This window comes from Mustela nigripes, chromosome 13 (genome assembly GCF_022355385.1).
Source record: "Mustela nigripes isolate SB6536 chromosome 13, MUSNIG.SB6536, whole genome shotgun sequence".
Taxonomy (NCBI): domain Eukaryota; kingdom Metazoa; phylum Chordata; class Mammalia; order Carnivora; family Mustelidae; genus Mustela; species Mustela nigripes.
The window spans coordinates 117364742-117380231 of NC_081569.1; the positions used below are offsets into that span (position 1 = coordinate 117364742).

Consider the following 15490-nt stretch of genomic DNA (forward strand, 5'->3'; position numbering starts at 1 on the left):
GATGTCATTAACGGAGTCCAGGGACAGCTGGCAGTGCCAATAAGAGGCCTCCTGGTGGGAGCGGAGTTTGAAGGGAAGTAGCCACCGTTAGAAGGCAGGCCTGAAGTAGGGAGGGAGAGAGAAAGAGATATCCTGTCCTCTCTCTTCCTACCCTCCCATCTCTTGCTGGTATCTTCCGCTGGCCAAACCCAACTGGAAGGCAGCTAACAAGGGAGCCCAAGTAATGTGATCCAGAGGGGTACAGAGCAAAGCAGAGAATACAGATAGAAAATAAACAGAACAGGATTATATGGTTTGAAAAAAAAGTATGTTATCTGTTATTTCTGTATGTTGCAGCAGACTGAATTTTCAGCAAGTGTTTACTCTGCCATATTGACTCAGAAGTCTAAGAATCCCTACTTCAACGCCTTACCCAGCTGACTCACTCATTCAGGCACACCCCTGACATTTGTATGCCTGCGACAAGAGTACACATGGAATCCCACATGCTGTTGTGTGTGTGTGTGTCTATATATAGTATATATCTCCATATTGATTATATAGCAAGGTAAACTACTAAATATATTTTCTCTTCCTACCTTGACAAATATACTTTAATAACAAGCTAGGAGGTAAAGGTTTGATTAGAAACCATCACTTCCTTGGAGGTCCACATGGGACATCTATGGTGAGGGGGAGCATGGGCTCCTGGTCCCCAGCTGTGCTCCCTGTGGAAAGGGGCCTCACACACTTGTGTGAACACCAGCCCTCACACTGAGCTTAATCCACATTTCCTGCAAATAGCCACCCTTTGAGGGAGCCCTCAGGAAGAGGCCTCCACAGGCACCGAAAGTGGCCCTGGAGCTGTTTGGATAGGGAATCAATCCTAGGGTCCTGGGTATCTGGAATGCCTTCCAAAAGGTGGAGTGTGTGGGCCTGAGTGGGCACATCCCCTTGGTCCTGCATACTCCTTGTTGTGGAGACGGGTGCAGCCAGATAAGGGCCAGAGCAGAGCCCTCCGGAACACGGGATGCACAGCAGGTTCCATCTGGCCTGGGTCTCCTGCTGGCTCCATTAATCTTGATTGTCAACTTCAGGTCCCCTCTGGCCTGGGTCTGGTTCTGGTTCCACTAATCTTGATCATCAACTTCAGTCAGGCCCTCCATTCCCTTCCCCTTCTAGGTTTTTCTCAGATGGTGAGGCTCTTGTGAGGCTGCCTTGCTACCCTGTCTAGTCTTCAGCCTGGGTCCATTAGGCTCTTGGCAATGCCCTCAACTTCCCAGCACTGGTTCTTCCATCACGCTTTCCTGACAAAACCGCAGCCCCGGGTCTGCCTGACTCTCCGCCTTCTGCCTTACGCTGAGGCCCCCGTGCACCTGCAGTGCATGACGTAAGCAGCATAAACGGGTCCAGGCTCATGGGGCCTTTATTCCTCCAGGTTCCCTGGGTCCCACAGGAGCATTTTCAAACCTTGGCCACTTTTGTCATGCTCCTGCCCCACCATCGTCCCTGTCACGCTCAGCAAATGGCCTTGCTCCCCATTTCTTAAGAAAATTGAAGTCCTCAAAGGGCCAGTGTCTTTTCTTCCCTGCTTCCCTCTACAATTTCACTGGACACTGTTGATAAGGACCAGGGGGATGAGGAAGATGGCAGTGCCTCTCACCATTGACTTGCCACTATGACACCTTCCCTCCTGTCACAGTGCCAAAGGTGCTGTTCTCTCCACCCCACAGTCTCAGACAGATCCTTCCACCGTAGCTTAGGATTCTGCGCCCATCTGCTTCCTATGGAGCTGAGTGCCTCAGTTAGCCTCTCTGTCTGAAGCCATCATTGAAGCCGCACTGCCCCCTCTGGTCTCACATCCAGATCCCTTCCAGTCCATTGTGACCTCATTTCTGCCCCAGGAACTCTGCTGCTACAACTGCTCTGACCAGGTTCAACACTGTCCTCTTGGATCAGGTTCAACAATGACCTCTTGGTTGCTAAAACCAGTGGGTGCTTTAGTTGTTCTCCTTAGCATTTGACACTGACAGGCTCGCCTCCTAAACATGCTCTTCGCCCTTGACACCACGCTCTTCCTGCTTTCCTGGCTGACTTTCCCAGTCTCCTTCCTTTAAAAGTCGTCTTCCTCAGAGTTCCCTCCTTACCTGCTTCTCTGCTGATTCATCAGACTCCCCGGCGCCTGACCTGTACAAGGTGTTCCGTCAATATCAAATTATGTGTGTAAATCAAGCTGCTGGTTTCAAATTCAAGCCGTCTACTCAAAAGTCTTTCAAAGTTGAAGCAAGAAGGAGCGAACTTTTTTTTTTTTTTTTTTTTTTTTTTTTTTTGGGTAAGGATACACATTTCCAATTATAAATGATGTATTACTTATTGCAACTGGAGTCCACTGAGGGGAAAAAACCATAATAGCTTATTTCAGAACTAATATGGCTATACGTTAGCAACAAAAATGATGTAGCTATCTTATTAGAAATACAACAAAGAGATTACTTAGCAGCTGTCTCCCCACACTGTCATTTCATTTTGCTCTGTGGTTCTTGGCAGAGAATCTAGAAAAGAAAAAAAATAATTAAGCCACTCTGTGTTCTCTCAGACTAAATGATCTCTGCTGTTCTGAGAAACAAATCTTAAAAGGCAATGTGTATTCCATGATTATAGGAAATAGAACATTTTCGGGTTGTTTTTTCCCCCCGCAGAGACATGTGGTTAAACATGATGGCCTCTTCCCTTCCAGGTTCTGGTTGTAAAGTTTCTCTTAGCTTTATGTTCCAAATGTAGAACTCGAGGGCCACACACTGGCCTGGGGGCCATCATTAGATCCTGAAACCCAGTTTGAAAAAAGAGAACTCCACAGAGGTCCATTTTAGGTCTTTCTTTTCATTGAGATAAAGAGATACCACATGTAGAGCATTTGGTTGTTTATTCATTCATTCAACAAATAATTATGTTAATAGCCACTTACAGTCATCTTAGAATGGATATTATTTAATGTGTGGAAAGCTACTTGGCAGAAGTTGCTGAGCTTGTTTGTAACTTTATTTGGTCTTTACCTGCCAAGGTTTCTTCCCCCCACCTCCGGCCTGTTAGCAAGATCTACTGTGCATAGGCCCACATGTCATATGGTTACGATTCCATCTGTTCCTGCTGTAGTCATCGTAACAACAAGCTAGGTCATGGTATCTTTGTGCCACTCTATACCTAAGCAGGAGGAAAACTCAGGCAGTCCAGGCAAAGAAGGAATTGTCAAAATTAAATCAGAAGTCAGGACTCCATTGCCAGCTGATTTGTGGAGTTCACACTTCTGCAACCTAAATATGAACTAAGAAAGGGATCTTGTGAACACTTTCATTTTTAGGTACATGTTTAAGGCTCACAGGGAGATAGATGAGGTGTACAGATTTCATGGAGGAAATTATTCATGCTCTTAATCTTCTGGCTTTACCCACATGCCGAGGACAGCACAAGGCAGAACTGAATGCAGGGCATAGCCCAGGCAAAGAGCTCAAAGTGTGTCTGCGTAGGAGCATGAAAATCACTGCCTACAGTGACCTAAATGTATGACTTAGGTTGCATGTGAGGTCGTGGGGAGTGGTGGGGCTTGGGGCAAACTGCCGAACTCCCAAGTTGCCTAAAGGCATGCATGTTTAAAGAACTGAAAAACCCTGAGCTGGCCACACAAACACATGCTTAGCGACTCAGTACTGCCCCAGCTTGAGTTTTAGTCTCTATCTGTATCATGCCTGTCCCTTGACACATTTCCTCTCATCCCCTTGGAGTGGCCTTGGCCCACTCTTCCTCTTCCCAGTGCCCACCATCTCCAACTGCTTGCTGCCTCAGAAGAAAGCTGCAATCAGAAATTTTCTACCTGTTTTAAAGAACAATGTTAACAAAATGTGCCTGTGTTTGAGTGTGGTTGCTTATAGAGGAACCAACCAGCATTTAAAACACTTTAAAAAAACGTTTTGATCTTTGTTAGTTTTTATATTATACATATGATACACATTCTTGACTTAAAACTTCTAATAATATAGAAATAAAATGTTCATACCATTCTCCCTCTGCCAATCCCATTCCACAGATAGATAGTCTGTGGTGTATCTATCCAGATTTTTTTCTGAGCATGTAAACTGATGTATACATGCACATACTTATATATGTAGATTATATATAAATGTAATCATATTAAAATGCTACCGTACCATTCTGCAACTCACTTTTTCATATAATGTAGACAGATTTTCGTAATCGTATAATTGTATCACATTCTTTATATTGCATTCTGCTTTTCTTTCAGCAGTTTATCAGTACACAGTAATTTACTTCAGCAGTCGCTATTACTGACATTTAAATCACTTCTAGGTTTTCTGCTATTTTTCTGATCAGATTCAGCAATCATAGGCATCTCCATGGTCAAAACCTAACTCCTGATCTTTTTCCCAAAAGCAACTCTCTTATAATCTTTCCATTTTAGTGAATTTAATTTAATGAATGGTATCTCCATCGTTTGTGTTGCCTGTGCCCTAAACCTCAGCATCACCCCCCAGCTCCCTTCTTTTTCTTCCATCCCACATCCGTCATGTCAGCACCTTCACTGTTGCACCCTGTCCAAGCCACCACCAGCAGCCTGAGCCTCCCGGCCCAGTTCCCTGCTTCTGCCTTTGACGCCAATCTGTTCTTGAGTCTGTCCTCAACCAAAGAGATCTTTTTCAAATGTGCATCAGGTCTGGCTGCCACTCTGCTTCCAACCCTCCAGTGGCTTCTCATCTCACTTCATAAAAGCCAGAGTTCTTAGAGTGGTTGACAAGGCCTGAAATGATCTGTTCCTCCTCCCTCATGATCTGCTCCCACCACCACCCCTTCCTCATCTGTAACTCTCCTGATTGCTCGTGCTGCTCCATCACACTTGCCTTCTGGCTTTTCCTCAGACACCCAGAAGCACCCCTGTCTCAGGGCCTTTGCATATGCTTTGCTTTCTGTCAGCAGTGCTCTTCCCCTGGATATACCCAAGGTTTGCTTCCTAGTGCTTTCAAGTCTTTGCTCAGCCTCCTCTTCTCAGTGAGGATCTTTACTATCTGTGGTATTTATAAAAACACACTTAGGTGATTCCTAGCACCCCAAACTTAATGTATCCAAACATTTTTCTCCTATTTCAGCAAATGGCTTCACTATTCACCCACTGACTCCAGCTAAAAATTGCCCAAATGCTTCTTGGAATCATACCTTTCCTTTATCTGCCTCCCTTATCCCACATCCTGGTTGTAGTTCATCAGGATGAAATACCGTGGCTCCCTGTCCACAATACCTATAGCAGAGCTGCTGAAAGTGTGGTCTGCAGGTTGGTGCTGGTCCATGAACTGTTACTGATCCGTAACAAGTTAGGTATAGAAATTGAGAAGAAGCATTAGAAGCTTCGATAACTGTTTAAAATTGTTCTGATGGCCAAGTTCACAATGGCAAACTCATCTCATTGAACAGGGTGTAGACCACTTCAGTATTGGCAAACTCAAATGGTGAGTCATAAAGTACAAGTTGTATAATAAATAATCATGTGCAGTAGGACCATATTGTAAAAGGTAATATTTTATTAGGTTTGTCAGCTTGTAACCTGAAAGTGTATAAAAATCTGTGAGCATTTTTATAGCATATTTACAAGTTCCAATTTTTGACAATTTTCATTTTATGATTTAACATTATTAATTAGGGAAATAAAATTTATATTAGTGATTTTTCACCCTCAAGTTATTGAAGGTAAAACAAGCCCCACTGGAGGTTATTTCTGAAATACTTTTTTTTTTTTTTAAGATTTTATTTATTTGAGAGAGTGAGAGCAAGTGAGAGAGAGCCCGAGTGGGGTGAGGGGCAGATGGAAAAGCAGACTCCCCACTGAGCAGGGAGCCCCATGCAGGGCTCAGTCCCAGGACTCCAGGATCATGACCAGAGCCAAAGGCAGACACTTAACCGACTGAGCCACCCAGGAGCCCCAAGGAGGTTATTTTTGTTTTTTTGTTTTGAAAATGCCAAGGCTAAAATCCATATACAGTTGCCAAGACATTGGTGAAGATTGTATCAAAGGTATTTGTTTGGAAATTTTGGGTGAATCCACAGCAAAGAGGTAGCTCAGGCACTACTTCCAAGGTGCTTAGCTCTGGTATTTAGGAACTAGCTAATGACATGGAAGACTAACTCATAAAGCAGTTAAAACTAGCAACATATTTTTTCTTTGCAGTATAATCTCACTTGTATTCCTGTTAAGATGGTGATAGGAAGAAGATTCCTTTTTTTGTCCAACTTCGTTGCTGACAAGCATAACTAAGTCAGAACTAAATAATACTGTGAAGGATTACATTGTTAACAAATCTGGTTTAGAGTTTACATTTTGTGTCAGAGCCGGTTCTGATGGTGCAGAGAGCATCCTGGTGTTGTTACCCTGATCAAGAGGCTCACTCCAGAGTGTAAATCAATGAACTTTTTCTCTTGTGAGGGAGTCTTGGGCTATGAAGAATGGGGGAGCTAAAAAAAAGGGCTTACTGTCACACTAAAAATCATGAATTAGGTAAAAGCTGTTATGTTAAGTTCTGGGTTATTCTCTTGTGCTATATGATAGTTTAGGAAGCAGATCCTAAACAGCTCGTATGGCACGCTGAAGTATGATGATAATCGAGAGAACAAATGCTTGACAATGTTTGATCCACAGAACAGCTCAACATTTCTACAAAACCAGAAGACAGTTTGGTCCAGGCTTGTTAAAGATATGAGTTGGACAAGCAGGGTTGCTAAAGCTCTTCAGTACTTTTAATGATCTCAGTACTTCCATGCAAAGAAAAAATGCAACATGTTTCTCAAGATAAGATCTAAGGGCACAAACGAAAGTTAGAAGCTTGGAAGAACAGTTTCTACAGATTATTATGACACATATTCCATAATTTAACAATTATCAATGATGTGGGTGATGATCTTGATATTGCACATCTGTGAAAAGCTATCACAAAACGCCTTAAAGTTTGATAAAGCATTTTGAATTTTATTTTCCATCAAAGGAAAATCTATGTGTAAAAAATTCATGGATCCAGAATCCATTTCTTTCATCAAAGGATGATTTAAATTTAACTGTAACTTACAGGATACATTGCTGGAACTGACTTCTATTTAAGTATTTAAAGAACTCTGAAAAAAAATAGCACTTTCTTCATTTTAGATAAAATTTAAAAGTGAATAAACTGAATTTACTGAAATTGCTCTAAAATCTCTTATTCCATTTAGTGAGACTACTTTTTCTTCCTCCTCCTACTCATCCTCCTTGTTCCTTTTCCTCTTCCTCCTCTTCTTAATTATTATCAAAATAAAACACAGAAACAGTTTAGGTTTATGTTTTTCCCCTGCAAGTAGTCTTGGCAGTCTTAGATAAATTATTAATCAAGAAGCAAGTCTATTTGCCACACTAAAAACTTCAAATATTTCTATATACTGTTCATTCAAACTATACCTATAACTATGTAATACGGGGATCCTTTTTTCCCTCAAGATGAAAAAAAAATCTACAAGTATAATAGTGAGCCTATATATGAGTTGTGCATATGCATACTTCTAGCAAATAAGCAACGTGTACAATTTTTGTACTTCTTTCTTTTTCTGCACATTATGTTTACCCTGGCAATATTTATTACAATGTAATTTCCTCTTTGTTAAACTAATAACACAAAATTACGGCTTTTATCTTGTATGTCTTTTTTTTTTAATTTTGTTTTTCTAGTAATTCATTTTTATTAATTTTTTTTTTTACAAAGTATCAGTTTGCAACAGACTGGAAAAATTTTAAAAGGGTCCTTCACTGCAGAGAATTTAAGCAGCACTGCCTTATGGGACTGAATATAAAATGAGAATTAATTCTGTTACAAAGTCTCTCCGACTATCAGACATGCTCTCTGTGACTTTATTTTGAAAACAAAATAGTAGTTGAGCTTAAAGCAGCCTCACACAGTGTGAGGTTCTGATACTTACAGGGGTCCTCGGATGAAATTGGCAAATAGAGGAGAAAAGAAAGTTAACACAGATCTAGTTTTTATGCCAGTGTGATAAACTCACAATTGCGGATATTGGCTACTATTATAAGCCTTTAAAAGTCATTTTTTTCCTCTTTTTTTTTGTTGTAGCTTATTTTATTTAATTCAGTTAATATATAGCATATCATTAGTTTCAGATATAGAGGTCAGGGATTCATCAGTTGCATAGAATATCCAGTGCTCATCCCATCCTGTGCCCTCCTTAATGCCCATCACCCAGTTACTCCATCCCCATCCCCGCCTCTCCAGCAACCCTCAGTATGTTCCCTATAGTTGAAAGTCTCTCATGGTTTGCTCTCTCTGATTTCCTCTTTCCTTTCCTTCCTCTAGGATCCTCTGTTTTGTTTCTTAAATTCCACATGTGAGTGAAACCATATGATAATTTTCTTTGTCTGACTGACTTACTTTGCTTAACATAATACTATCCAGTTCCATCCATGTTGTTGCAAATGGTAAGATTTCATCTTTTTTGATGGCTGAGTAATATTCCATTGTATATAAATACTGCATCTTCCTTATCCATTCACCTGTCGATGGACATCTTAAAAATCATCTCAAAAGCAATACAGTGAGTAGTTACATACTGGAGATCACAGATATACATCTCAGGTTATATATATATATATTAAAACAAAACAAAACACTTCATAATGTGATGCAAATAGCTACTAGGTGACTCTGGGTAAAAATATGGAGTGTTAGTACCAGGCATTGAATTCCAAAGTCCTGTGCCCTAGATAGCTGTCACAGATGTGAAGGTGACAACACACTCTGAAAAACAGTTCATGTCTCAAAAGTGGCTCTGGTGCTAATGGAGACATTTCTGTGATGTGCACATGAAGAATGAACAAATTGTTTCATGAGACAGGATTGTGGAAAAAGTCCTTTGTGTTAGTTGTTAAGCTATCTGTGGTCTCTCAGCCCCAACCCCTGACCTCCTTCTATGCTGCTCATTGTGAGCCTGGAACCAAGACTCTGGAAACTGCCTTTCTCCATTAGCAGCTGCATCTCGTCCCGTTGGGTCTTCTAGGGCTGCAGAGACTACCACATGGCAGGAGGGGAAGCAGTGGCTCTTTCCTGTCTACTCTCCATTCTGTGGGGGTCGCCACTCTTCACTCTGGCCCTGCAGGTGCTCCTGGGTTCCCAGCCTGCAGCCTTGGGCCCCCCAGCAGCAGCCCCCAGCACTGTCCGCAGACAGCAGGGCTCCAGCTTCCCGGGACCCTAGAAGGCTTTCTAGGTCCCTCTTCTCTCTCTCTTTCTTCAGCCCGGACTATGGGGGAGGTTTCATGGACTCACAGTACCATATTTTTTACCACCTTTTTTTTTTTTTTTTTAAACTGCATTGTTTCTGTTTCACCTTTTTAGCCCTCTGGTATCTGTCTAACCTATTTCTTATATTAAATCCTCTCTTTTAAAATAACTTGTCTTTCTGATTGCCTGACTAGATCCTGACTGAACCCGACTTGGTATCAGGAGTGGGCTCTGGTGGTCTGGGGGTGGTGTGCTTGCCTCTTTGGCCCCGAACACGGAGCTGAGCCACTTGCCCCCGCAAAGTGGAACGTGAGTAATCTGGGTCATGTGGTGGCATCAGGATTTGTCAGCCCATCCCTCGAGATGGATGGTGGCATAGTGCCTTCCGAAGCAAGTAACTTGAGGCCACCGCACTGGCCACTGGAGTAGTAATGATGCTGAGGGCACAGAATGAGATGGCTCTTTCTGTCTGGACACTGTGTTCTTAGAAAAAAAAAAATGACGAACTCAAGTCTTTAAACACCCAGCTTGGGTCATAAATGGCAAACTTCAGATGACTTGACTTGTCTCCTCTCCACGGCCACCACCATGTGTGAGCCACCTCCTTCCTCCCCTGAGGTTTGCAGCAGTTCCCCCTTTAGTCCTCTTCTGAGAATCCATCTTTATAATGACCTAAGTACTTCCAAGCCAGCTCCTTTGCTTCAGACCCCCCAGTGACATCCTATTACATTTCAAATAAAATCCAACTTCTTCAGCTTCATCTCAAACTGCTTTTTACCCTGGATGTTCTAACTCTTTCCCACCCAGGGCTCCCATATTTATATGCTTCCCTCTTGTTGGGATTCACTTTGTCTGGCTCTCTGCATGTGCAACTGCTTCTCATCCTGCATGTGGTCTCACGTTCCCTAATTCCCCAAGCTTCCCTACATAGAGCAAACCTTCCACCTTTGCCTCTAGTAAGTGTCTCTTCCTGGAGCCATTTCTTTCACAGCACCTACCACAGCCTGTACACATCTCTGGTATGTACATGATCGTGTGCCCCACCAAACTGTGTTCCATCAGGCAGAGACCTGTCTGGCCTATTGGCTACTGTATTCTTAGGACCTTGCTCCAATATCTCTCACATAGGAGATGATCGATAGGTATTCATTGATCAATGATACTGGGAAATAATTTTCCATCAGTTAATTTAAAATTTTAGTTCCGGAGCATTTCAAGCATGTAGAAAATACCCAGGTACCTTCCAACTAAATTTAACAGATTTTGACATTTGGCCATATTTACTTCAGATTGCACTTTCTTCTCTCATTTTTTCAAGAACCACTAAACATAAATGAAACTTGTCCATTTCATCTGTGTTCAAAATTATTATCACGAGCTATATTTGATGATCTCATAATATCTTTAAAAGATTTTATTTATTTGGGAGAGAGAGAGAGCACAAGTGAAGAATTGGGTCAGAGGGAGAGGGAGAATCAGATTCCCCGCTGAGCAGAAAGCCCAATACGAGGCCCCATCCCAGGGCCCTGAGATTGTGACCTAAACCAAAGGTAGACAGTTAACCAACTGAGCCACCCAGGCGACCCTCATAATATCTTTAATGACTGTAGGATCTGCCTCACTGTCAATCCTGATAGAGGTAATTTGTAGGGGTTTTTTCTCCCCTTCTGATCAACCTAGTTAGAGGTTGAGCGATTTTATTGCTCTTTTTAAAACCTTCTTTGGTTTCATTCATTTTCTGTATTATTTTTCCATTTTCTAGGTCATTGATTTTTGTTTTTCTATTTATTTATTTTGGTTTACTATTCATTTCCTTCTACTTATTTTGGCTTACTTGCTCTTTTTATTGCTTCTTAAGATAGATATTTCAATCATTGATTTTAGTCTTCTGATGTAAGATTTAAAATCTTATATTTCTGCCTAAGCATTGCTTCAACTGCATGCCACAAATTTCTTATTTTCATTATCATTCAGTTCAAAACAGTTTCTAATTCTTCCTTGTGTTTTCTTCTTTGACCCATGGGTTACTAAAAGAATGTGTTGTTTAATATCCAGATATTTAGAGATTTTCCAGATATTTGTGTTACTGATTTTTAATTTAATGTCCTTATTTAATTTCAGTCCTTTTAATTTTATTCTAACTTTCTTTTTAATGTCCTGGTGAATGTTCCATGAAGGTTGGAATGGAGTGAAAATCTTTTAGATGCTGAGACTGAGGCTCTTTAGATGTAAGGTCAAGTTGGTTAATGGTGTTATTTAGTCTTATTACTGTTTTCTGTCTCTGTGTTGTACCATTTTCTCAGAGAGGAATATTAAAATAATCAGCTATAATAATAGGTTTGTCTGTTTCTCCTTTTAGTTCTCTCAGTTTTTACTTCATGTATTTTTAAGCTATAAAATTACCTATACACTGTGTATACACCTATACACAGGTACCTATACACTTAGGGTTGTTATGTCCTCTTAATTAATTGGTTGGCCCTCTTATCTTTATGAGTTACCTCTTTAACCCTGGGCAGTATTCCTTATTCTAAAGTGATATTGATATAGTCACTCCTTCCCTTTATGATTATTTTTTTATTCTTTTACTACTAACTAATTTATGTCTTTCAAAGTAGATTTCTCAAGCATAAGGTAAAATTGAGTCTGGTTTTTTTTAAGATTTTATTTATTTATTTGACAGACAGAGATCATGAGTAGGAAGAGAGGCAGGCAGAGAGAGAGGGGGAAAGCTCCCCACTCAGCAAAGAGCCCGATGCGGGACTTGATCCCAGGACCCTGAGATCATGACCGGAGCCAAAGGCAGAGGCCTTAACCCACTGAGCCACCCAGGCGCCCCTTGAGTCTGCTTTTTCATTCAGCCTGGCAATCTCTGCTTTTCAATTAGAATGTTTACCATATTTACATTTAATGTAATTATCCATATGGTTAGATGTAAGCCTACCATTTTCATATTTTCTCTTTCTTCTATTTGTCCTGAGTTTTCTTTTTTCCTCCTTTCTTACCTTTATTTACAGCTCTCTTCTTTTGTATGTGTAGATCCAATTTTCCATTTTGTGTTATTTTTCTTAAGCCGGCAGATCCTCAAGGAGCAGGGAGCCTGATGTGGGCCTCGATCCCAGGACCTTGGGATCATGAGCTGAGCTGAAAGCAGATGCTTAACAAACTGAGCCACCCAGGTGCCCCTGTTTGAAAATTTTTAAATCCTACTTTCATTTTTGAAGGATATTTTCTTTCCGCACTTTAAAGTTGTCATTCTAACTGGTTCCCATTGTTTCAGATGAGAAGTCAGTGGTAATTTTTGTATATTCATTTCTCTGAACATGTGTCTTTTTCTCTGACTGCTCTTCAGATTTTGTTTTCCTTGTTTTAAACATTTTGGTTAGGGTATTCCATTTTATAGTATTCCTTATTTATCCTGCTTAACGTTTGTTTAGCTTCTTGGATCTGTGGGATTTTAGTTTTCATCAAATTTGGACAAATTTGGCCATCATTCTTTAAAAAAAGTTTTCTTCTATGTTGTGGCACACTCCAGTTACATGTGTTAGACCACTCAGTATTCCCCCACAAGCCACTGATTGCCTTTCCATTTCTCCTTCAGCTTTTTTTCCAGACTCAGTTTGGAAAGATTCTATTGCTTTATTTAAGTTCACAGAAGTTTTCTTTTGCAAGATTTAATCTGATGTAGCTCCCATCCCATGAATTACTTAACTTCAGGTATTACACTTTTCATCTCCAGAAGTTCCATTTTGGCTCATTTTTGTATCTTCCATTTTTCTCTTAATTCTCCTCATGTTTTAAAAAAGAAAAGTCATGGAGCATACTTATAATTAAATGTTCGTGTCTACTGATTCCGTGATCTTTGTTGTTTCTATTGACTGACTTTACTCCTGCTTAAGGATCACATTTTCTTGTTTCTAAGCATGTATAGTAATGTTTTGATTTGATTCTAGCATTACTTTATTGGTTTTCTATTGCTGTATGGCAACTTAGACCACAAACTCACACAGCTTAAAAGAAGGCCTGTTTTGGCGCCTGGGTGGCTCAGTGGGTTAATGCTGTCTCAACAGAATTTTAAAACAATTACAGAAATGACTAAAAGTCTATCTTTTAATTACCACCATGTCTGTGCAATTCTGACTAATCAATGATAAAATACTCCTGGGGTAGGGGTTGGGGGTGGGAGGTAGGGTTTTTGTTGGCTTATGTCCTAAACAGCTACCCAGGTTCCTTTTGAGTTTTAAGGATCCAGATGGAAACTTTACATCACATGTTGTTGCTTCTTCCCTCTAGTAAACAGCTACATGTGTTCCTTTTGAGAGTCTGCTTAGCTGAGCACAGTTCAGAATCATTTGAACTGGCTTCAACGATGGTTTGTGTTTCCGTCATCCCGTGGTACAAGAAACTCCAGTGTTTAAAAATGGATTTGGTGTCAGCAATGACAGCACATAGCTGTGAAGATAAAGAAACAATTTGAGTTATTAAAATCTGTCATTTTATGTGGCCACTTAAGCGTTGAAATTTGTATTTAAAATGGGGAATGGTGAAATAGTGTGGAATGTGAGGCATCATACTTGTATTTGTTAAGCATAAATTTTAATGTATACCTGAACGGTTTTACTAAATTTGAATAATATTTTATAAAGTGATACTGATTCTTTTTTTGCATTGTTAACAGTTTGTTTTAAAACCAGAGAATTAATCAAGAAAATATGGATATTTACTGATTACTACATGATTATTGCTGGAAGTAATTTTGTCACGTAGAGGAAAGAGTGTCAAAAAAATGGTATGCTTCTCATCTCATCTCGGCTAGACCACTGTCCCCTGCTTGCGTTTAACTTCCCTTCCCTGCGCCTCAGTCTAGATAGTACCTCTGGACAGAAAGCCAGTTGTGATGGGGTGCTCCTCACTTGTTTTTCTTCTCAGAGACCATAGGTCTTGCTGTCTATTCCATCTCTGAAAGTCACTTTTTAAAAGATTTTATTTATTTGAGAGAGAGAGTGTGTGCACAACCTCGGGGGAGGCACTCAGGGAAAAGCAGACTCCCCACTGAGCAGGGAGCTGGGTGCAGGGCTCGATCCCAGAACCCTGAGATCATGACTTGAGCCAAAGGCAAACGCTTAACCAACTGAGCCACCCCGGCACCCTTGCCATTAAAAAAATTTTTTTTCATCATTTATGGTTTAAGAGCTCGTGGTACCCTCCAAGTTGGATTTAATTATTTGGTTATATTCTTATTCCCTGGATTAACCTCTGAGTTCCATAAGTGTAGGTGCCATACGGTATTAGAGTTCTCCAGAAAAACAGAAACAACAGGGCATATGCACGTAGGGGGAGCGAGATTCATTTTAAGGAACTGGCTCACACAACTGGGAATGCAGACAAGTCCAAAGTCTACAGGGCAGGCAGCAGATTGGAGAGTCAACCAAGGTTTCTATGTTGCGGTCTCTTTTTTTTTTTCCCCCCCATGTTGTAGTCTTGAAGAAGAATTGCTTCTTCTTCTGGAAACTTCTTTCTTTGCTCCTAAGGAAGTCCTTTAACTGATTGGATGAGGCCCACCCACATTATAGAGGACCATCTGCCTTATTCAAAGTCTCCTGACTTAAAGATTAATCACATCTACAAATTTTCTTCTCACCAACATCTAGATTGGTGTTTGATCAAACCACTGAGCATCCCAGCCAAGTGGATACATAAAATTAACCACCACACAGATGTTACCTATTTCTACGCCCTCAGGACCTAGGGTGGTGCACAGAAATTAAGAACGAACAAATAAGAGACTGGGGTTTGGAGATAAGGAAATAATATTGGAAATAAGGCTGGAAGTAGAGGTCACAGTAGCTTTGAGAGACTTGAATGAGGGAGTTAACTATATAATGTGGGCAGAAGGGGAGTCTTGTCACAGCTTTTCTGAGGGAAATACATGATGTCATCTGTCTGGACAGCGCTGTGGAGAGGGAGGTTGAGTGTGCAGAATCATTATGGTAGTGAGGGGAGAATGGCAAGGACCCAAATAATGCAGCGTCCTGGGGATGGAAAGCTCAGCAAAGCGGTAGTGGGGCCACTGGGAACAAGCAGAGAGCCGCTGGAGAGAGTGTAAAAAGAAAAGCAAGAGGCATATAAATAGTATTTTGTTGGAAAATTCCACATTTACATTTCCTTCAGTTTCTTTGTTTCCTTAGTGCCAGGAC

General features: G+C 40.9%; 1 protein-coding gene across 7 annotated transcripts in view; it reads left to right on the forward strand.

Moving 5' to 3' along the window:
• Positions 1-15490, forward strand: part of EFCAB11 (EF-hand calcium binding domain 11) — a 235139-nt gene that overhangs the window by 97365 nt on the left and 122284 nt on the right. Inside the window, exon 4 of one of the 7 annotated variants that reach the window (XM_059373545.1) lies at positions 13587-14096. The exons of 3 other annotated variants lie outside the window; for them this stretch is intronic. In XM_059373545.1, coding sequence (XP_059229528.1) covers positions 13587-13770 — 184 coding nt within the window. In that variant the 3' untranslated portion in view covers positions 13771-14096. Of the gene's footprint in view, positions 1-13586; positions 14097-15490 lie in introns of those variants that run through there. 3 more of the 7 variants (XM_059373540.1, XM_059373543.1, XM_059373538.1) reach the window with 3 other exon arrangements.